General features: G+C 41.6%; 1 protein-coding gene across 1 annotated transcript; it reads left to right on the top strand.

Annotated features, from left to right (window-relative positions):
- Positions 1 to 1,438: 1,438 nt before the first annotated feature.
- Positions 1,439 to 23,170, top strand: mei-41 (meiotic 41). The gene is made up of 6 exons (XM_067783006.1): positions 1,439 to 1,795; positions 1,869 to 4,377; positions 4,439 to 4,732; positions 8,410 to 12,570; positions 22,035 to 22,763; positions 22,824 to 23,170. The coding sequence occupies exons 1-6, from the start codon at positions 1,545 to 1,547 to the stop codon at positions 22,947 to 22,949; spliced, it is 8,070 nt and encodes a 2,689-aa protein (XP_067639107.1). The 5' UTR covers positions 1,439 to 1,544; the 3' UTR covers positions 22,950 to 23,170.
- Positions 23,171 to 23,717: the final 547 nt, after the last annotated feature.

The following is a 23,717-nucleotide window of genomic DNA, read 5'->3' as shown; positions in this document are numbered from 1 at the left end:
CCATTGTCTGCGGTGTTTCATTTTTCTCTTCAATTTTTGTTGTTGTCTCGTCCTCATCAGGATAAAAAACATACTCGTCCACATCAATTCCTTCTGCTTCCATTGCCTCTCGTAGCCGTGCCTGAAGTTCGAGTTTAACGCCGCTTGTATTCAATCCACGGGCTTCCAACTCCTTCTTTAGTTGCTGGATCTTCAATTCACTGAACTTTGCCATGTCCTTGTTGTCCTCTGGAATTTATTCAACAATTCCTCTTCTGACACCAATTGTAACGAAATTGCTTGAAAATACTCTTATTTGCAATCCTCTGCTAAGTTCGAATCACTAAACTGTTGAATAAATAACTCCAATATTGAATAATGGAAAAATGGCCTTTATTAAAGTACTTCACAATACACTTATACTTTGCTACTCGCTTGCTTAATAACCAAACTGATTGATAACTCAAATGAAACTCTACTATTGGCCGCCAGATCGCGTGCTTAATCAATAACTGATTGATTGCTCAACTCAAACTGAATTACTTCTTACTCGCTGGCGCCGCTTTTATAGTTTACGCTGCATACTTCTAGGCTCTTCGATTTCCAGAAGTTACTAGTTGTTTCGGCTACAAAATCGCCAGCCACAACTACGTGCACAAATTATTGCTCTCTCTTGTGACAACTCAGATAAGGTATATGCATGTGTTTGTAGTTTACAGTCTCCCGCACACACATAAGCGTATAAGTAAATTCATCGGTGTGTGACATCTCATCTCTTGCTGCCTTGTATGTAAATGTTGCTCGTCGGAATGTGTACATATGTGTAGACGCAATTATTTATTCGTTTATGTAGATACATAATGATTGAATTATTGATGTGCATTCACGTCACTGCTTAGATCGGCTTAGAGCTGGCAGCACTCCTTAGTTTTGCTAATATTCGTAACAATAGCCGTGTTTTTTAACACGCGCGTATACGTTTCGTTTGCGCGTGTTAAAAAACGCCTATCTTCGCTTAGATAATGCTTAGGAGACCCATCTAGCGGCTGTGGTTAAACAACTAGCTACAGCAACACGGTGTACCGAAAAGCGGAGACGCAACGCTCTGATGGCCATAGGGTATAACATATAGCTGAATCAGTTGCGATAAATTGTGGACACACATAGAATACATAGAATTAGTGTAGAGGGTGACACAAAGACACATATTTCAGTTACATCTGAGTATAATGCGTATTGAAATTTAGTAGGACAAAATTTATGCGCAGCAATTTCAGAGGTGTATTTATAGTTTGTCCCTTAGCAGTCAATATAAAGTTTAAGCGTAAACGGATATACGCGTGTTAAAAAACACGGCTAATATCTATCTATCACTCAACAGTTGCATGTTCATATGACAACCATTTTCAGACGCTCTGCAACACTTTTGGCCTTTAACAGTTGATTATCAGCTGTCACATTTGTCTGCTGTTCAACAAATTTTTGCGCTAAGTATAATTTAAAATTTTGCATATTTTGGCGTTGATTTTTGTGTTTTCTTATGTTAAAATAAGGGAAAACCTGCAATGTCAACACGACGTAAAGATATCTGGATATTACTCTATAATTTAGTAGCACGTGATGGTACAGATATGAATGATGTATTCACTTTCGTTGATGATATACTCTGCCGGGAACCTTCACTCATACGACCTTCACTACGTGAACTCAATAATCGTTTTCAAGATACATTTGTGCTTTGGATCGTTAACAAGTTTATTAAAGGATTGGGTGACGCTAGCAAAGCTGATGATGGTAGGAGTTTTGCAGCCGAAGCGTAAGTACTACTTGCAAAAATGCATGTTGGAACATCTACTTAGTTAAATCGTTCGCTTGGAATCGCCTTTTAGACTATACGAACGAAACATTCAAATACAACAAAAGATACTGCACTCTTGCTTGGTAAATCGTGCACTGCTCTTCGAACGCCTAGTTATCTCCTACGTAAAAGCCATTGAGCAACTAACAAATGGATTACAATGGCTGGACAAACAGCGTGAATTGGAGGGTCAATCTGAAGCTGCAAACCATTCGCGTATCGAGATTACTACATTTTTTAGTGAAGATTTGTGTTTGCGTGAAATTGATGCTCATTTCGCCTTTGAAACGATACGCGTGCCCTATGAAAAAGTAGATGAGCGGGTACGTTCCCTGCTGCGTGTGCTTTATAATGCTACGCAAATTGGTTATGCATTATTACCGAATATATTTATTGAATCATTATTTTGTGGCTTACAAGCGGTACGTGAATGTGATTTAAGTACAAAAAAGTTAGCACTACGCTATTGTCATGGCATTTTCGAGTTGGCATGTGAACGTACGGCGTTATTAGAACATTATGCACTATTGACTATGAAAGCATTACTTTTAATATGGTCGCAAGTGGCATTTTGGTTGCATGTGCGCTGCATACATCTCGATGAGTTGGATGACTTGAAAGAGTTGACGTTAATTATGATGCGTACGTTAACACGGTTTGGTAGGGAATTACAGTGGACACGTCATGAATTAGCGCATATAACCATTAATATATTATACAATTGTGTTGAGCTTGAATCGAGAGCAGAGAGTAAAAATTATAGCAAAAAGTTAAATGAACTAATACAAGGTATAATTGAATATATACTACAATTGCCGCTTGAGGAAGGTGAAGAAGAGGTGCTTGTAACGGAGGCAGACAAATTGATGGCGCTGACAGAAAGAAATTCAAATATATTATACTTATTAGCAGTGATACTTGCGCGCGCAGATGTTCACTGCCCCCAATTTTCACGTGTTTCAAAGTTTTTCAAAAAAACTATTTTCAAAACATTAGATGTCACTGCACCTAAAGCAGATGCATTGAATATTTTGAAAATTTGGCTGCGTGCTTTCATCTACGCCGAGCATCGCAGCTGTCAGCGCAAACAACTCAACGCATTGATCAAATACACCGTTGACGAAGTATTGCAACAAAATCATCATAATAGCATTAATTTATTTGCAACCTTGCAAGACGACGAAGAACAAACAAAGCCACTGAACAAAGTCATACATGGTTATATACTCCAATTTAAGACATTGAATCTAAAGGATTTTGAAATATCAAAATTATATATTGATATTGCAGCATTGATTATGAATAGTATAAGTTTAAGAAACGCCTTGGATATGAGTACGCAAAATACTCTACTTGCAAATATAAGTGATTGGATTTATGTAACAGTGTGCGAACGTAAACCACCACCTTATCTACAAGCTTTAGCATTTGAAAGTTTCCGTGCATTTGCTAGCTTGCATATAGATGGACCAGCTGAGGTAGATGCTTTCGTGCGTAAACGATATCAAGATATAGCACGCGTAATTTTCACTAACGATCGCTCAACTCTGTCTGAAGAATTGTTAATTAGTTTGCGCAAGAGTTTTTGCACAAAACTCCAAACGCTAATCGCATGTGGTTGGATATCTCAAGATGATGTTTTACGTAATTATATTACTGCTATTAGCAATGATACATCGTTATTAATGCTTATGCTACGTAATTCATATTGTGCAGGTACTGCAACGCTCATGCGCTTGTTTATTCGTTTATCGCCCTTAGGTTTAACTGCGGATAAAATCTCACAAGAACCTTTAGTAGTTTGTCAAATTTGTAATGACAACAATTGTATATCACCAGCTCAGGTGCAAGCAAATATGCGCGCTCACAATTTAATACTGATTAAAAGTAATAACGAAAGCATCGCTACGCCTAATATACGTAAACCCCTACCGTCGCTATCGGCGAGTGTGCGCCAAACAATATGGAAACATTTGGTCACAGAAGACAAATCTGAATACACGCCAATTGGCCGTCATTTGGAATTGTCACATATTAGTTCTGGAGACTTCTTTAACGTTTTGCAGAGCGCGAAAGAAATTTCTACGCTTAATCTAAAAATATTGCACACTCTTGTACCCCATTTGATTTCTGTCGCAGGTGATGATTTTCTAATGAAATTCGCACAATATATATTACAGCATATTTTGCAGTCACTGCACATACAGCCCACAACATCTTCAACTTCAACATCGTCAAATGTAATGCAACGTCTTAATCAATTGAAATTACTGGAACTTGTTTCGTGTTGTGCGCATAGTGCCATAAGCGAAATGTGGCTTTTTCACTTCTTTAAATTGACATTTTTCTTCCTTTTACACCCGGAATCGGCTGTCGTACAAGAGGCTGTGATTTGTGCGACCGAAATGTGCTCCAAACATGGCTTACAATCAGTACGTCTTTGGAATTGGTATAAGCGTGATGCTCTCACGTTGGCTGTACAGTTAGTAGTGCAGATATATTTGAAAAATGGTGTGCGTTTGACACGTTCTTTAAAGGCGGTAAGAAAATTCTGTTATCTACGTTTTATTGTGAAACATTAACTTCATGTTATTTCAATAGTTTACAAAGATGTTGGGTTTTTCTTGTGTACAAGAGTTTATCTGCCGTTATTATCGGCTTTTGACGACAATGATTCTTCCATATTGTGTAAAGGAGCCGCTATGCAAGGGCCTGATAGTATGCATATCAAAAGTAACTCGAAAACCTATCTCAACAATATTTGTTGCATCGTTTCTTCGTATCTACACACATATTTATCTAACCGAAGAGGCGGAGATAGGCAACGAGTGTATTGAATTAATCGTTAGATGTACTGACTTTAGTTTGAAAAGGCTTATGAATACGGATGTCAAGGTGCGTTAAATCATCCACCGATCTACTGCATGTAAAATACTTAAATTACAGTCGAGATTCTATAAACGGCTACCTCCAAAGTCGATCGCTAATAGAGCTATATGATAGATCCCTTAGTAAAAAGTAATTTCAACGTTCCTCAAAGTTAGCCTCGCGAGGATCGAAATTGGACCTCTGAATATTTATTTATTTATTTATTTAGAACTTTAGAATATTCATAACATTATGCGAAGACATCAAACAAAGACAAAGACAAAGAAACGCTCATTTCCACATACAAAGCAATTGGCCAGCCGTTTGCGTGCTACGCGTCCCCTATATGGTCGCCAAGCCTAAAAACTACCCACTGGAAGAAGCTGCAGGCCTGCCAAAATACTGCGCTCAGATCCGCCACGGGCTGTCTTCTTATGTTCCCAGAACACCATCTATAATGAGGCGAGAATACTACCCCAGCGGGTTAGGGGATCAGAATATACCCGCCGTAGGTATGCCTGTCGTAAGAGGCGACTAAACTACCAGATTCAAGGGCCTGTGTAGCGCAACCTTTCAGGTTGCCAGCGCAATATATAGCTTCTCCAAACCCAATTGTCAACCTCACCTATCCGCGGCGAATCCTGTTTCACTAACAGACGAGGCTCTGGCGACCCCAAGCTCCTCATGTAACTTAGGGGTAGGGAGGGAGGGAATGGCCTGAAGGTTTAATGTGGCCACATAAATCGTTCCCGAGATGGTTGGGCTAGCACCTTAATGGTGCTATGGTACCGGAGCGTACCGGATTTGTATCCGGCAAAGGACCATCACATCGATAACACTCCCCAAAGCCTTCGGGGAGCAACCTTATCGCTACAACAACAACAACAACAACAACAGGCGAGAATACTCCCCATCAGGGAGAGAAATGAGATACTAACCAAACAGTTCCTGTTGAATACCCAGAAACCTGGGCATCCCAACAGACATCTCATTGATGAGCCAGCACCGCCTAGGGACTTAAGGAGTTATCTCCGTAAGCATTTTGAGGAAATACGGGACCTGAGAACTCAGCCGTATGAAGCAAAAAAACACAAGCAGGTCCTTGGTGAACTCCACAAATAGGCGTCGGACCTTTATGCCAGGAATTGCCCGGTGAATCCAGTACTCAAAGAACAGTACCCAAAACTTGTGGAAGAGGAACGCATACTCCCCAGGGAAACGCGAGTCACTCTGGCTCAACTTCGTTCTGGATACTGTAACAGGTTAAACTCTTACATATGCAGAATCAGCCCCGACATACAAAATGTATGCCCCGCTTGCAATGTGTCCCCACATGACACCAACCATCTCTTTAATTGTAATGTGGAACCAACGCTTCTAACACCCCTTTCATTATAGTACACCGCTGCCGAAACAGCAAGTTTCCTTGGACTCCCGTTAGAGGATATTGATGACAATTTGTGATCGGTCGCAGCTATTAGGTGGGGCGAAACATTGCTACAACAAGAACAACAAAGACATCAAACAAGAGCAAAATATAAAACCATTCAAAATAAAATGTATAGATTTTGTAAAAAAATAGCAGATCCAAATTTTGTAAATAATATCAATCTAATTACAAGTAATCCTCTTATTACTAAAGAAATAAATCAATCAGTCAACCATACAATAGAGCTCCGGTCAAAATCTTCGTAGTGTTCATGCCTCATTTCATTTAAGTAGCCAAGTTTTTTTTTTTATCAGTATGCACTGTAAAATCCGTTTGCATAATAAGTCGGAAAAAATCCCGAGTCGCTCGGGTATATAGAACGGGCTGCATTGGGAATCGAAATTGGCAACTAGCCAATCATCAGCATCAGCATGGTAGTAAACTACATAGCACAAAAAAATGCTTTTGATACGGTCAACCATGGCACGTTACTGCAAGACCTGGAAGGGTCTACCTTCCCCCAAGACTTAAATGGTGGACCGCAAATTATCTGGGTGGCCGACAGGCATCGGTGCAATTTTGAAACGCAACATCAAAACCAAGAAGAATTAAAAAAGGGGTGCCACAGGGTGGTGTCCTATCCCCACTTTTGTCTAACTTCTACATATCAAAGCTACCTTCGCCACCAGAAGGAGTTACTATCGTTTCCTACCCCGATGAATGCTTAATAATGGCCACAGGCCCAGGCCCACAGATCGATGAGCTTCGCAACAAAATAAACGGCTACCTCCTTGGGTTAAAAATAACGCATCCTGCCTAGGGAAACGCGAGTCACTCTAGCTCAACTTCAATCTGGATACTGTAACAGGTTAAACTCTTACCTATCCAGAATCAACCCCGACATACAAAATGTATGTCCTGCTTGCAAAGTGTCCGCAATAACACCAACCATCTCTTTAACTGTATTGTGGAACCAACGCCCATCTCATTATGGTCCACCCCTGTTGAAACAGCAAGTTGCCTTCGACTCCTGTTAGAGGATATTAGCATGAACGATGGCATCTTAAACTTGTTTGACGGTGATGGTAATAGGATACGCGCTGTGTTTATGCGTGTGTGCGCGTCTGTTCCCCTGCCTTCTGGCTTTGTCAACTGGAACGCATTACGTATTGTCGGCAAAAAGCGCTCGAAAAGGCGATGGATATTTTGTTGCTGTTGTTGTTGTTGCTGTAGCGATAAGGTTACTCCCCGAAGGCTTTGGGTAGTGTTATCGATGTGATGGTCCTTTGCTGGACACAGATCCGGCACGCTCCGGTAGCACAGCACCATTAAGGTACTAGCCCGACCATCTCGAGAACGATTTGTATGGCTATATTAAACCTTCAGGCCATCCCTTCCTCCCCACCCCCAACTTCCATGAAGAGCTTGGGGACGCCAGAGCCTCGGCTGTTAATGAAACAGGATTCGCCACGGATAGGTGAGGTTGGCAATTGAGTTTGGAGAAGCTATATATTGCGCTGGCAACCTGAAAAGGTTGCGCTATACAACCCCTTGAATCTGGTATTTTAGTCGCCTCTTACGACAGGCATATCTACCGCGGGTATATTCTAACCCTCTGACCCGCTGGATATTGTTTCGTTGTGCTTAGTCGGGTTCGATAGGTACTTTACGGTAGACCATAGCTTATCTACACCGGCAGAGAGGTTTCAATTCTGTAAGTGCTCCTCCCATTCCAGCCACTTGTGTTTATCCACAAGCTGTATATTTGGGGGTCGCTAGGGTCGTGCTGCCTTATAATGTCACGTTCTCCCGTTAAAGTTGCGACCTCCGCTGGAAAGTGTGTCCGGATTTCCGCTATTCTTCCAGCGGGGATGACACGAGCCGACGCAGAATCAATGACCTTGCCGTAAGCACGCTCTCCTCGATAGGCATCAGTCGAGATTGCGAGGGTAGCAAAGCGATTGTCAGTATATTTTTTATAGTCTCAGCGCATCGAAATTCATATTAACACAAGTGTCCAGTATAACCTAATCCACCAATTTTGTTCTATTTTATCTCTATTAATATTAACGGAGATCTGCCTTTTGACAACAATGCTTACAAGTGGTCTATATGGAGATTTGTTTTAGAAAAGTTTCATCAAATACTAAACACTTGTAAAAAATCTTAAATTTTTTTTATAAATTTGCCAGCGAACAAGTCGCCATACTTAGAAATGATTTTGTACCGTTTTTATTTACATTTACACCTTTTCACTAATCTCAATTGCTTTTAGCAAACAGTTTCAGAATTCCTCATCTACTTCAATCGAAATCCACAATTTGTCATGAAAGCATTCCAATGTTTGCTTTTCAACGATAGTGCAGCCGCAGCCGGTAGAGGAGTTATTGCGTCGAGCAGCAAGTCAACAGGCGTTGCACAGCTGTCACAAACAAGTAGCAGGACAGGAGATTTTGCTAAATTCATAGCCGATCGTTTCTTGGGCGTGATCACTTATTTTGAGACATGCCTTGCTGAGCCAACATTCGAAAAACCATTGAAAGAGGAGGCTCTCTATAGTCTCGGACAAATATTACGTTTTGTTGGAGCTAAACATGTTACACAATTTCGCTTCAAAATCATTGCCATGTTGAGTTTTGTGTTAACTCTACAAGATCGTCATTTACAAACGATATGCTTGAAGATTTGGAATATTTTTCTCCATATTGTAAACATACAAGAACTGGGCCCATCATTAAGCCGCATAGTAGCTTCACTACAACCGTTACTATCGTACCGCGAATCAGAAGTGAACGCTATATATGAGTTTGTCATATTAAAAAATGATAGCCTGCTAGGAGTCTACATACCTGATTTGTATTTTCTGGAGCAAATAGAAAACGTTACACCCGCCATACGTCAATGCATCGCACGCCAAACAGAGGTACTGAAAAGTGAACGTTCGACATTGCTGGATAAAATTGGTTTTCTTTATCGTCAAATAACTAATGAAAACTCGCAAGTACGCATTTATGGTTTAACATATCTACGAAATTTCATAGCCAGTCAGCGTGCAGATATTAACCATATGGTACTGAGTGAAATGCTTGTCGATCCGCTTATTGAAAAGGTAGTTGATACTTTGATAGCTGGATGTAAGCATGAAGATGTAAATTTGCAGCTTTCATCTGCCAAATGTCTCGGCGAATTGGGCGCCATCGATCCCAGTTATATTATGACAAGTCATACATTTGCACAGCGCGATGATTTACCGTTAAGTGTGCATACAGATGGTTTTGCTGTAATGGCGCTAACCGAACTTTGCCGCGCATATCAATTTCAAAAGGACACCAAATATGTCGACAACTTCTCGCTGGCAATACAAGAAACACTAGCTGTGTGTGGCGTTTCACCACTAGAGAATAAAAAAATGAATGTATGGGAAGCAATGCCGGCGCGCATGCGTCAAGTAATGGAACCGCTGCTCACATCATGCTATACGAATTCAAGGCGTGATAGTACTTGTAGCAATCATCCAATTTTTAACAGCAGTTATTGTCGCACTTACGCCGACTGGGCATTCAATTGGGCAGCGCGCTTAATTGATTACGTACAAACAGACGAAACCAAACACTTGTTGAACTCCTACAAGCCCAGTATTAAACGTGATAATAATACGCTAGTCACTTTCTTTCCATATATATTATTGCATGCCCTGCAAGATGGCACGGATATGCAGCGCCAAAAGATTTATGAAGAATTTGAGGCGGTATTCACATTTAGCAGTGATGACATTGTCGAACAACCAGTTTATGAGGCATCTGGTATGAGAGAGTTTGTATCCGCTAAGTATGCGGCTGATCTGACATCGGGTGGTCAAGTAGCGCAATATGATGCACCAGATCATATAAGTCGCACCTGCACGAAGCTTTGTTCGGAACAAATCGATTTTTTGCAGCGTTGGATACGCGAATGGCAGCGTTTGAATAATGTAAGTGCTAAAGCGGGAGAGGATGATAAGAACTATAAATGTATGCGCGATTTTATACGACGTTTCGACAAATTACTAATTGCAAAAGCGAACTATCATTCGAATGAGTATGCGCGTGCGCTAATGTACTTGGAGGCATACATCGAAGAGGCTGAAGCGGAGCAGCGTTTGCAAGCGCAGATTTCATTTTTGATAGAAATACATGGCGAGTTGTTGGATGCAGATTCTGTAGAGGGTGCAGTATACGTTAAAAAGACGAATCTAAGTTTGGATGAAGAAATTATGGTAAATCGCATTGTAGATAGACCACAAGAGCTACAAACATGCTATGAGCAGTTAATGAGTAGTGATGAGCCTGTGAGTCAAGAACACATTAAAGGTATGATAAACTGTTATCTGCGCATGGACACACCCGAAACGGCGCTGTTAATAACCGATGGCTTGTGGCAGAAATTAACTGACCATTATACCGATGATTATTTTAAGGAATGTAAATCAGAGTTATTATGGCGTCTGGGACGCTATGAAGAGTTGGAGGAGTTACTCGAGGATTCCGTGATGCGTCGTAAAACCGCCAACTGGAATATACAATGCGCGGATGCATTTTTACTCTATCGCCAACCCATCGTTATCAAACCGATGGAAGCAGAAGATACAACATTGGCTGAATTCACACAACGCCTGGACGTTATACGACGTAATGTGCTTGCGACTATGCGCAGCTGCTCGGGCATAAAACAAAAATCCTATCCACATTCATATGAAGAAGTTGTTAAATTACATTTACTGAATGAAATGGAAAAGAATAAACAGTTAATGCATAAAGTCATCGCAGCCAACGAGGTTGAATGTCTCTCGAACGTGCGCGATTTCTTCAATGACTGGGATAGGCGCTTGAGTGTGCTACAGCCAGTGGTGCGCGTTATGGAACCCATATTGTGTTTTCGTCGTAACTTGCTAGTGGAGGGCAAACGCCTTTTATCATCTGTAACTTCCAATGCGGGATCTTCAACGTCGCGGCAATTAGTTGTCGATGCAATTGATGCTGAAATTGGCAAGTTATGGTTACGTAGCGTACAAATGTATCGAATGGCCGGCAGTCTTCAGCAAGCACAGTTGTGCATAATGAAAGCAGCCGATTATGCGCCCAAAACGTTATTCATTGAAAAGGTCAAACTTTTGTGGCAAAAAGGCGATCAGACGCATGCTTTCAAATTGCTTGAAGAGCATTTAGAACGCATCGAATCACAGTGTGAGCGTAATGTGCGCACACTGGGCGCAACTGAGCGTGCGCTCTATGCGGAAGCAAAATATCTGCAAGCGACCTATAGCGCCGAATCAATGAATAGCTGCGCCGAGCGCAATTTGCGTTATTTCCGCGAGGCAATACTTGGCAATCGCAATTCAGAGAAGTGTTATGTGCAGCTAGCTCAGTATATGGAAAAGATTTACGAATCCTTTTCAGCCGAACAACAAAATGGCGATAACGGCCGAAAACTGTTACTCGATATTATGGTTAATTACGCAAAATCGTTAAAGAGCGGCTGTGAGAATATTTATCAATCATTGCCACGCTTGCTAAGTATTTGGCTTGATTTTACATCACGTAGCGCTTCGGTGTGTGAGGCTGCATCTAGCGATCCAGCACTTACCGCCAAAGCGCACAATATGCAAGAGATGACAAATAAAATGAATGACCTTATCAATAGTTGTTCCAATGGTTTACCAACTGCCATATTTTATACGGCTTTCTCACAGCTTCTTAGTCGTATTTGCCATCCATCGAATGAAGTGTTTGCTGTGTTGCGTACAATTATTATCAAATTACTCGAACGTTTCCCACAACAATCGCTATGGATGTTATTGCCCATACTCAAATCATCACAAACAAATCGTGTTAAACGTTGTAAAATGATTTTTACCGATGCGCGTTTGTCAAAACCACAATTTCAAAAACAATTAAATGATTTCAATACACTTACTGAACGTTTGATTGAGTTAACGAACAAAGATGTGGCGCATGATCGCGCATACGAGTTGAGTACGTTGGTTAAACAGCTACCTAAACTATTTGAAGATCCGAAATTCTCGAATATTTTATTGCCATTCGAGAAGTATATGCAGGCATCATTCCCTCTCACATCGGCAATGACTTCATCAGGGGATTTATTACGTTCCTCTGGAAGTTTTGAGGCTTCATCATCGACATCTGCGCTATCATCGTCGACGTCCAGCCCTCTGTCGGTGCCCTCAAATCCATTTCCTTATCAACAGATTTATATAAGCAGCATTAAAGAAGAAATCATTGTTTTGCGCTCAGCGGCAAAACCGAAAAAGATTAGCATCCAATGTAGCGACGGCAAAAGTTACGACGTAATGGTGAAACCAAAAGATGATTTGCGTAAAGACTTTCGTTTGATGGAATTCAATGGATTGGTTAAACGATTTCTACATCAGGATTCACAGGTAAGCTCATGAATATATTTAATATCAGTATCGAAGCCGATACTGATAAGGACCAGTCAGTTTAAAAACTTTGGCCTAGACAGAACCTTAGATACGATATTAGTCAGGCCAACTTCGCGATAACTTACGCGATTTGCGGGGTTGTCTTGCTCGTTGGACCGTATTTTACAGAAGGGGTATTCCATCGTCACGGATGGGACACTTGTACGCATAATTGCATGTTTGTTAAAGGATTTTAATAAATTTTACAATTTATTCCTAGTTTAAAAATAGGTTTTTTGAAAATATAGTCAATTGTTAATGCACCAATAAAAAAAGATCCGTAAAATTACAACGTATTTGGAAAAAATTTAATTTTAAAAATTGTCACGGGTGGGACAAAAAAGACAAGCTATTCCCTAGTGACATGAAGTATTAGTTAAACTCTGCGAATTTATAAAAGTAATTAATTTTATTTAAATATTTCTGTTAGCAATAACTGTACCGCGGAATTAAGTATAGATAACTGAACAGATTGAACCGTTTATTAAGAATGATGAAATATGAAAATTACTAGCGCAAAATGATATGACACAAAATTGAAAGAAAAATACTGGTACATATATGTATGTGACAGTGCTGCCATACAGTCAAGATAAAATTTCCTTCAGTTGACGGGACGTAACGTTTCATTTGTTTGATGACGTTTGGTAAAACATTCCAAGGAGTAATCCTAAACATCCTGCCCGGTCGAGTCGGCGGACTCGAAAGCTTCTTGGTCGAAGAGGCGGCACAGTTTCTGGACAGCTCGCTTCATAATTCCACTGGCGGTATTCAAGGTGACATTGCGTATGGCACCATCGTCGCCAGGATGGACTCCTGTCACACGACCCATGCGCCACTGAGTTGGCGGTAGGTTCTCGCTCTTAACCACCACAATATCGCCGATCTTTATATCTGGTTTGCGCCTTTGCCACTTATTGCGCCGTTGCAGTGTGGTCAGGTACTCCTCACTCCATCGCCGCCAGAATTCTTGGTGCACTTGTCTGACCCATTGCCATTGCTTCAAGCGGTTGGTTGGAATATGGCGTACGTCTGGTTCTGGAACAGCCAGAAGCGGAGCGCCGATAAGGAAATCGCCGGGTGTTAACGCAAGTTTGTCGTGAGGATCATCGTAGAGCGGAGTTACCGGACGAGAATTCAGACACGCCTCAATGCGTGCGGCTAAAGTCTGTAATTGACCATACCACAAAGTTTGCGAACCAACAAAGCGGACCAAGTGACGTTTAGCGCTCTTGACAGCAGCCTCCCAAAGACCACCTTGATGAGGAGCACTCGGTGTGATGAAATGCCAATTCGTCCCTGTGCCCGCTAAGGAGTGTTGAGTATAAGCGCTTTGCCATGCCGAAAAGTCTGGAGAAGTCGATTAGCGCCTACGAAGGCAGTGCCGTTGTCGCTGTATAAATCACAACACGGACCGCGACGGCTGATGAAGCGGGTGAATGCGTCGATGAAGGCTTGTGCGGACAGGTCGTCAACCACTTCTATGTGAACGGCCTTAGTAGCCATGCATAAAAATATTGCCAAATACGTTTTAACGAGAGTACGAGAGCATTTCGCACCGATACGCAGAGTGAACGGTCCACAGTAATCTACGCCAGATGAAACGAACGGTCTTCCAGGCTTAACTCTCTGCCCGGGTAACGAAGCCATTTGCTGTTGGAACACTTGACCTCGATGACGACGACACACCACACATCTGTGTATACAAGTTTTGACGGCCTGTCTAGCATTCAATATCCAATACCTGCGTCGTAAAGTATGCAGCATCAGCTGGGTTCCACCATGGAGCGTGGTCTCGTGGACTTGTCGTATTAGAAGCTGAACTAATGGAGTAGATTTCGGAAGTATTATAGGAAAACGTTGATCATCCTCTACATCTGCCTTAGCGAGCCGACCTCCGACACGTAACATCTGATGCTCATCTATAAATGGATTCAATGAAATTAATTTATTGGAAGATGACAAACCTGAAGCAGTCGTCAACTGATTCATTTCGACTTTGAAGTGTCTCTGTTGCTCAATGCGAATCAAAACATCCAATGCGTCGTCTCTTTCTCTGGCACTTATGACAGGTGGGCGAAGGTGTCGATATCTACCCAACCAACGCAGTATGATGGCCACCGTACCCAATAATCGCTGCATGGAACTGAATCGTTCGTCCAATGGTATGACCTGACCATCTAGGCGTCGAGTTGCTAGTGGATAGGCAGAAGGAAGACTAGCCACTCCTGAAACGATGCGCATTTCACTACGATGTACTTCTGATTCGTCTTGACTAAGTAGAATGTCTTGCTCGGCTGACTGAAGTTCTATGAAACCTGGCCCACGCCACCAAAGCCGATGATTCAGCAATTCCTTTGGAGTGATGCCCCACTCGCGCAATCGGCAGGGTTCTGTGCTGAGCGAACGTGGTACCAGCAATCGGGAGATGTTAGCTCTTGAATCCTGCGAACTCTATTTGATACGAATGGTTTTAGTGTTGTTGGGTGCTTCTTCAGCCAGCACAATACGATCGCCGAATCGGACCATAAAATGTACGGAGATGCGTCCAAACGCAAAGCACCTCTCACATTATGCAAAGTCTCAGCCAGAAGAAGCGCAGCCGAAAGTTCAAGGCGGGGTATCGTCGCACCTTTCAATGGTGCTACCTTTGTTCGTGCAGTTAGTAATGATAAGCGCACCCCATCCGCGTCATTTATTTGGATGTATATAACAGCAGCATATGCTTGTGAACTGGCGTGACAAAACCCGTGTAACGTGGGTTGATTATTCCGAACCATGCCCAACCAGCGATTGATACGGATTTCGCTAAGGGCCTCCAAAGTAGAACGATACTTGAGCCATTCGTCACGGAGTTCTTCGGGTAAAGGCGAGTCCCAAGATAGACCCGCAGACCACATTCTCTGAATGAATAGCTTTCCTGTTATGATTACTGGTGCTATTAGTCCAACAGGATCGAAAAGACGTGCCACCTCGCTGAGCACATGTCGTTTTGTAGGTATCTGACTTGCCTGATTAAGATCGACATGGTAGAATAACTGATCGGATACCGAATCCCACCTCAGTCCCAATACCGTTGCCACAGATGCCGTGAACGTGTAACTAGAAAGAGACGGGTTATTAGATAAATACAACAAAACCTTACTATCATTGGAATTCCACTTCCTTAGCTTAAATCCACCGTTGGATAAAATGGTGTCCACGTTCAACGCTAGGTCAACGGCTTGGGAGACATTGTCGCAACTTGTTAAAAAATCATCAACGTAGAACGAATGGAGTATCTCTTTACGCGCGACAATCGCTTTCGTAGTATCAGGAACGGTCGAGTAGTTATCATGTGCGCATTGTTGTAAAGCACGAACAGCGTTGTATGGACTGCACGCCATGCCATATGTGACTGTTTTCAAACGATATATGCCCAGTTCGTCGGAAGGAGACTCTCGCCATCTGATTCTCTGATAGTCTCGATGCTCCGACGCCACCAAAACCTGGCGGAACATCTTCTCAATGTCACCAGTAATTGCTACTTGATAACGCCGGAAACGCAACAGGATGTTGATTAGCGAGTCCTGGATTGTTGGACCCACCAGCTGAATGTCGTTGAGCGATAAACCAGTGGTGGTCGGCGCCGAAGCATTAAATACAACTCGAAACTTCGCGGCGACCGCATGATGTGGGATATAATAACAGCCCGTATGGTCGTACGGTGATTCTACCTTCTCCATATGGCCCAAAGTAGCATACTCTCTCATGAATTTTACGTAGTTTTCTCTCAGTGTAGGGTCTGAAACTAAGCGTCGTTCCAACCGCTCGAACTGGCGCATGGCCAACGAGAAAGACTCTCCAAGCTGTGGAGCGTCGCGCCGCAAGGGCAGGTGTACGACATAACGTCCGTCTTGTGTACGGGAGTGTGTGGTATCAAATATTTTACCACACTCATCTTCGTCAGATTCATCCGCCGTTGGAACCTCTTCAATCTTCCAGAACCTGTGCACCAGTTCTTCTAGGCGAACGTCATCTTCGCCAACGACGGTCTTAAACGAAAGCGATGAAACATTGGAAACTGAAGATACTGTTGCAGGGCCAAATACCACCCAACCAAAGTGTGTACGCTGGGCGCAAGGTTCGTTTGGCGTGCACCGATGACCTCACCCTGTACGATTTGTCCCCATACATCTGCACCGATGAGAACGTCGATTGCTCCTGGCGTACCAAACCAAATATCAGCCAGATCGAGTCCTTTCAAATGTGACCACTGGCTTACGTTAACCCTCACTGCGGGAATCTCAGACGTAATGGACGGTAACACCAGTGCTTCAAGTTGTATGCTGAAATCCTTCGTTGTCGACTTAAGTGTGAGCGTTGCGCTGCCATTTGCTCGTGTGTTTACTGTAGCCCCGACGCCTTCCACATTTACATTACATTTACGACGATGAAGCTGCAAAGAGTTTGCCAAGCGATCCGTTATGAAGCTTACCTGCGATCCCGGATCACATAAAATACGAGCCACGCGTTGAATTAAGCTTTCTCCAAAGGCATATGCACGCTCTGTTGCCAAAAGAGTGATTGCCTGGGATTGCGCAACGCAGGCTTTCGCAGGTACGGTTAGTCATGATGTTGATTTTAGCTTCGCTTGATCACTAGCCTCGTCTGGCACTGCAGGCAAAGCCGTCTTGTTGGGTTTGTCACGACATAAAAGCGTGTTGTGCTTACGGCCACAGCTTCTACAACCACCAGAGGGGCACTGACGTGAAGAATGACCACTACGTAGACAATTGTAGCATAGCTTTAAAGTTTTGACTGCTTCAAAGCGCGCATCTATCCCCATTGCTGTGATAGCGGGGCACCTTGTGATTCGATGAGCACCTTGGCAATGTGCACATTGTCCAACCTCAGTGGATGCCATGTGAGATTTCACTTGTCGTTGTTGTCGCGCAGATTGCCCACTGGATGGTTCTGGAACAATGCTATGAGCGCGTCTCTCCAAAAATTTAAGTAAATCGTCTAGAGTTGGTATTTCATGCGTCGAACACTTCATGGACCAATCTCTCTTCGTTAGCGCTGGTAATTTCGATACCACAATTGGCACTGCCAAAGCATCCCAATGTTGAACAGGGATTTCCATTACGCGTAGGGCACGAAGAGTCTCGTGCACCGTATCAACAATGACAAGTAATGCCTTAGCCGATTCCTCTGTAGCAACTTTGAGGTTAAGGAAACGTGACACGTGTATTTCCGCAAGTTGCTTCTTATTGTCGTAGCGCTCCTTAAGAGCTTTCCACACCTCTTCGTAGCCGCCTGAGTAGATTCCTCCGATTAATGGCACTGCGCTGGCACTAACAGCTTGCCGAAGTTTGCCCAACTTGAATGCTTCTGGGAAGGAAGCCCGATGCACTAATGTTTCGAAGGCATCTTTAAAAGCCAACCACTTGCACATGTCACCATCGAATTGTGGAATAGCTAATGGATCAAGTTTTAGATCCAACGAGCAACCTTCTAAGCTTGCAGTCGGGCTGTTGCGTGTAAGCGCATTTGATGTGGGCAGTGATTTTTCTTTGCATGCGGCAATAAGGCGATTAAGTTTGCTGCACGCTTCTACATACACCTGCTCGATGTCTTCCCACAGGGCTTCATGTGCCGCAACTTCCGCGGTTTCAGCTAATCCAATTAGGTGGTCGTGATTCTCCGTAAATCGCGTAAAATGTGATTCTAGCATTTTCAGCTCCCGTTCCAGCTGAAATACATCCAACTCGTTGACTGTCTCCCTATTTACGCGCTCAAGAATGCGCCTTATTGATTTGACTGCCGTTGAACGCAATTTCAATTCTGCCATTTTGTATTTAACCAAAAAAAATAGTCCTCACAGGAGGCACCAAAATGTTAGACATAACTGTACCGCGGAATTAAGTATAGATAACTGAACAGATTGAACCGTTTATTAAGAATGATGAAATATGAAAATTACAAGCGCAAAATGATATGACACAAAATTGAAAGAAAAATACTGGTACATATATGTATGTGACAGTGCTGCCATACAGTCAAGATAAAATTTCCTTCAGTTGACGGGACGTAACGTTTCATTTGTTTGATGACGTTTGGTAAAACATTCCAAGGAGTAATCCTAAACAATCTCCATTTGCACTAACATATGTGGAATATAATAACATAAAAATAGCTTACTTTTAATTTCTACTATTATAATCATAATTCTAATTGTAGTGTCACGGGTGAGACATGTTCGAACTGAAAGTACTTTGAAAGCTTATTGACCATAATTTATAGATGCCAAAGGTTCAGAATCGGACTCGCTCGATAATTTGCCATAAATTAAAGATGCCAAAGGTTCAGAGTCGGACTCGCTCCATGAACTTTCATCATCGTCGGAATACATTTTATTTACGTTAAGTTCAAATACTTTAAGACTAGTAAGATTTGACTTGAATGAAATTATGTGACTGAACCTTTTTAATAGCGAGTACATCGTTTCATCTTCGGTCAAGCATGATTCTGTTATCGTCGTGCTGATAAAAGTTTGTTATTAATTTTTTTATTACATCAGAAATAGCATGCCTACACATTCTTTTCCCTTCAGGTGGGAGAAGTAAGTTACGAGGATCATCAGCATTTTCCAAAACAAGTTTTCGAATGACTGCTAGTTTCTTGTTCTTGTTTCTTACCTTATTTACAGCTTTTCCCAATGTCTGATTGCAAGTACGACCCCAAAGATGAAAACAAATTTCCGCTTTGTTGTATTGAACTTGACGCGAGAAGTCTTTTTCTATCTTTATACCGTCTTTTCCTCTCCCTTTCTTTTTTTGCCTGTCCCATTTCATTAGTTTGAAACGATTTTCCTCGTCATTCCTTATTTGACGCCTTATCTGATCTCTTTTCCTTTCCAGCAATAAGTGGTCAGCAAAATCGTCAGGTGATTCCTTTAGTTTCTGTCTTTCTCATTCTTTCCGCCGATGTTGTTTTACCCATATCTATATATATAAAAAGAAGTGTACATTTTGATTGTCACTCCATAACTCGAAAACGGATAGATATATTGCCATGAAATTTTTAGGAAAGATACAGGAAGGAGAGATGATGGTTAGTTGATTTTGAAATCCCAGTGCGTCTATCATTTGTCATGTCCATCAATAAGGCACAAGGACAAACGCTTCAAATATGCGGATTAAATTTGGAGGAGCCGTGCTTTTCACATGGACAGCTATAAGTGGCCTGCTCAAGAGTTGGAACTCCAAATTGTTTGTTTGTTCTCGCTTCCAATGGGCAAACTAAAAATATTGTATATCCAAATGTTTTGGATTGACATTAATAATTTTGAAATACAATGCATTCATTTCATAATAAAAATTTATAATCTTTCATTTCTTTTTTTGGTTGGTTGCTACGAAGTGCAACGGGGTCCGCTAGTTTCTGATAAAAATTTCTGTTAACATAATTATAAGAAACATTTTTGTTCACTATAAGGCGCATTAGCCCTGTTAACCCACCTCCAACAACGGTCCCACCCATATCTGTGACGGGTGGGACATATTTCACTACTGCATATCTCTTAAATAACTTTGTTGAAACGAAATTGCAATTGTGGTATACATTCGCAATAGAATTCTACTTTTAGGCAATAAAGACGAAAAAACGGTTAATCACTAATTAAGGAAAAAAAGAATTTTTTTTTGTCACGGGTGGGACAAGGCCTATACTGTTTTATTTATTGTACAAAAAATAGTAATAACTTACCCAATGTGAGATAAAACTAAATTTTATTAAATAAAGACGAGCTCCTGTATTTACTACAATTATCATTCACTTGAATTGAGAACCACAAATAATTTGACAGCTATTTCAAAACTACCTTATTCATCCCTACAAAAAAAGCGGGCCAAATACTTTACTTTAAAAAGTGAAAAAAAGTCATTTAAAGTGTATTTAATGTTAAAATTTGTTATTTTTCGGATGTGTTAATATATTTAACAGCGTTTTTCGCAAGGGTTTGTTAGTTTTAATAAAAAACAAATTTTTGGTCTGAGGTTCTCTTTCTCATGAAAGCTCCCAGAAGAGTTAATGTTTTACCAACTCCTCTTCACATCGGTAATAGTCTAGTTGAGGGGTCGACTGCTAATACGCTACCAAAAATATCGAGAGAGGTGTCAAACGACGCGTCTTGACATCAGTATTAATAACCCGAAGGCGGAAAATAAAAATTTTAACGCGTTCAAAAGATATTAACGAAAAACCGAAAAAAGACCCGCGGGTACCTCCGAAACCGGGGGTCGGATCCATAGTATTTTTGCGCAGAACACCTTTCTGCGTTGGCGGCCTTCGGCCGCGATTATAAAAAATAACCCTGGGCTACGCCATGCCAAGTCCGGGTGTGTGGTATAACCGTGGCTACCGCCACGGCGATGCACAATTTTTTTTGGGGGTACAAACACAACAACAACCACATGGAAATCGCCAACTTCAAATGCAAATATCTCCGGACAGAGATAAAATGTTTCTTTTCCGCCATCGGATTATTGTTCTCGAGATTAATACGCGTCGTTTGACACCTCTCTCGATATTTTTGGTAGCGTATTAGCAGTCGACCCCTCAACTAGACTATTACCTTCACATCCTTTGAACATCTACATACAAGTCGGCAGAACTCATGTGTGTTTGATTTTAGATATTGCCTGCAACTTAGCAATCTGCAAAACATCAGATCAATACGATGTGCTTTTGCTGTGGTTGCTGATATGGATAAGCGGTGTCAAATTCTATGATAGGGGCATTTTTAGAAATTTTTTGTTTGGATACAATCCATGCCGTCCATCTGAACTCAATCACCTGACCAAGATGCACAATAGGTGAATGACATAATGGTCGGAAACTATTAAAGGAAATGTGGAAAACTGTTCTCGTTTTTGCGGCGGTGGGTTCGCAAGATAAAGCAACATCAAAATACTTAGAAAACGCTTTTCTAAGATTGAGTGCTCTTCGGCAAGTGTATTTCTGCCATGAAAAGGTTCGCAGCGATATTCGCCTTGCAAATGCCGTTCGGAGTAGGCCAAAAGCATGTAGGACCGGCCCCGCCAATTTGTAGGAAAAACTAAAAAATAGCACGGCACAAATTTTGCCGTCTACTTACTTAAACATACTCAACACTCGGTTAGCTTGTTTGGGTATTGCCTTAATTAATTCTCATCGAATAAAAATTTTAGAAATATCCGAACTTAAATGTTAAATCATAAGGATATATCTGTACATTATTTTTACTGCTTCTACACTACTTCTGTGTAGCAGCCGAAAACCTAAACCCTTTTTCGATAAAGCATCTTGGTTTGATGATTTCTGCAACGCTTTTGATACTAGTTTAGAAAACTACAAAATATAATATATTTACCTCTGCTAAATTCTTAATTTTATTCTAGGCGCGCCACCGCTGTTTACGCATTCGCACTTACGCAGCGATTCCTTTCAATGAGGAATGCGGTTTAGTGGAATGGTTGCCCAATCTGAACTCATTTCGTGCCATTTGTAATTCCGTGTATCGAATGCGTGGTTTAGGTCTCCCAGACCGAATGTTGCGCCAATGTGCCTTACCAAAAACTGATTCCATAGAAAAGAAACGAAGTGTCTTCCTTGACACCCTACTACCGGCACATCCGCCAGTTTTCCAAGAATGGTTACGTCGTCGCTTTTGTACACCGAATAGCTGGTATGAGGCACGCTGTGCTTATGTGAAAACTGTTGCTGTTATGTCTATGGTGGGGTATATACTTGGCCTAGGTGATCGACATGGCGAAAATTTACTCTTTGATGAAACGAACGGCGATGCTGTTCATGTGGATTTCAATTGTCTTTTCAATCAAGGCGAATTATTCGCATATCCAGAACTGGTGCCATTTCGTCTTACGCATAATATGGTTTTTGCTATGGGTCCATTGGGTGTTGAGGGGATGTTTCGACGCTGCTGTGAGATAACAATGCGTGTACTAAAACAACAATCGAAAACTTTGATGTCGGTTCTGAGACCATTCGTTTATGATTTGGTTGCATTGAATCGTAGTTTTAGCGGTAAAACTAAACCGTCATTAGAGTTGACAGATCCCAAGGCATTGATGGATGTACGTCGTATTGAAGAGCGCTTACGTGGTTATGTAAGTATTTATGACTATGAACGTAGTGATATAATAATAACTAAATTCAATTAATGACAGGTTAAACGCACACAGGCAAACAGTATGCCTCTCTCAACCGAAGGGCAAGTAAGTTTTCTGATTGCTGAAGCCACGAGTATTGATAATCTTGCTGCGATGTATATTGGTTGGGGTTCTTATATTTGATTCTAACACACACATAGAAAAGTAATTTGTTATACCTTTTTATTCTGTGGTTTGTTTATGTTGAACTTTTTATAAAAGTTGTTCTGTATTTTGTAGTTTGCGCATATTTGTATGTTAAGTTTACTTTTGTACTGTTTGTAGGCTCGCGATAGTAAAAATATGTGTACTGTTATAATAAACTGTAATATTGTTGAACTCATTCTCAATAAATATCATTTGAAACATAACATATTTATGCATCTTCATGTTGCCATAAAGGCACTCCGCGAAGGCTTATCGACATTGGTAGTCCTATGCTGAACACTGCTCCGGTACGTTGCCGAAACAAGCACCACAAAGCTCTACCATTTTAGGAACAGTTCATTACTACCACCACGCTTTTGAATATTGGGATGGAGAAGCCGGATATTCCGGAGTTTCGATACATGCGATGGCTACTCTCACCATGACAATAGCCGATTGGTCAAGTAAGGTCCTAAGGTCGGATAATTCAGGGTCTGCGATGTTACAAAGAAGCTGCAGCAGTCAAGCCGCGGACGGGTTCAGAATACGCGTTGTATAAGATCGTTTTCGTAACGCGAAGAGGAAGAAGATACGCTTAGCTAAGAAAAAAGAAATGTAAGAGCGAAAGGTGTGAGTACGAAAAGCTTCAGATGCTGGCTACAACAATCGACGCGAACATTATTTCAGAAATTTCTAGGGTGTGTGTGCTTAAGTTATGGAGGGATCGCTTCACATTCCTAAATAGCGAAGGAGGTAACGAAACCG

This window comes from Eurosta solidaginis, chromosome 4 (genome assembly GCF_040869045.1).
Source record: "Eurosta solidaginis isolate ZX-2024a chromosome 4, ASM4086904v1, whole genome shotgun sequence".
In the NCBI taxonomy this organism is placed as follows: domain Eukaryota; kingdom Metazoa; phylum Arthropoda; class Insecta; order Diptera; family Tephritidae; genus Eurosta; species Eurosta solidaginis.
This window is presented reverse-complemented; position numbering and strand designations above follow the sequence as displayed.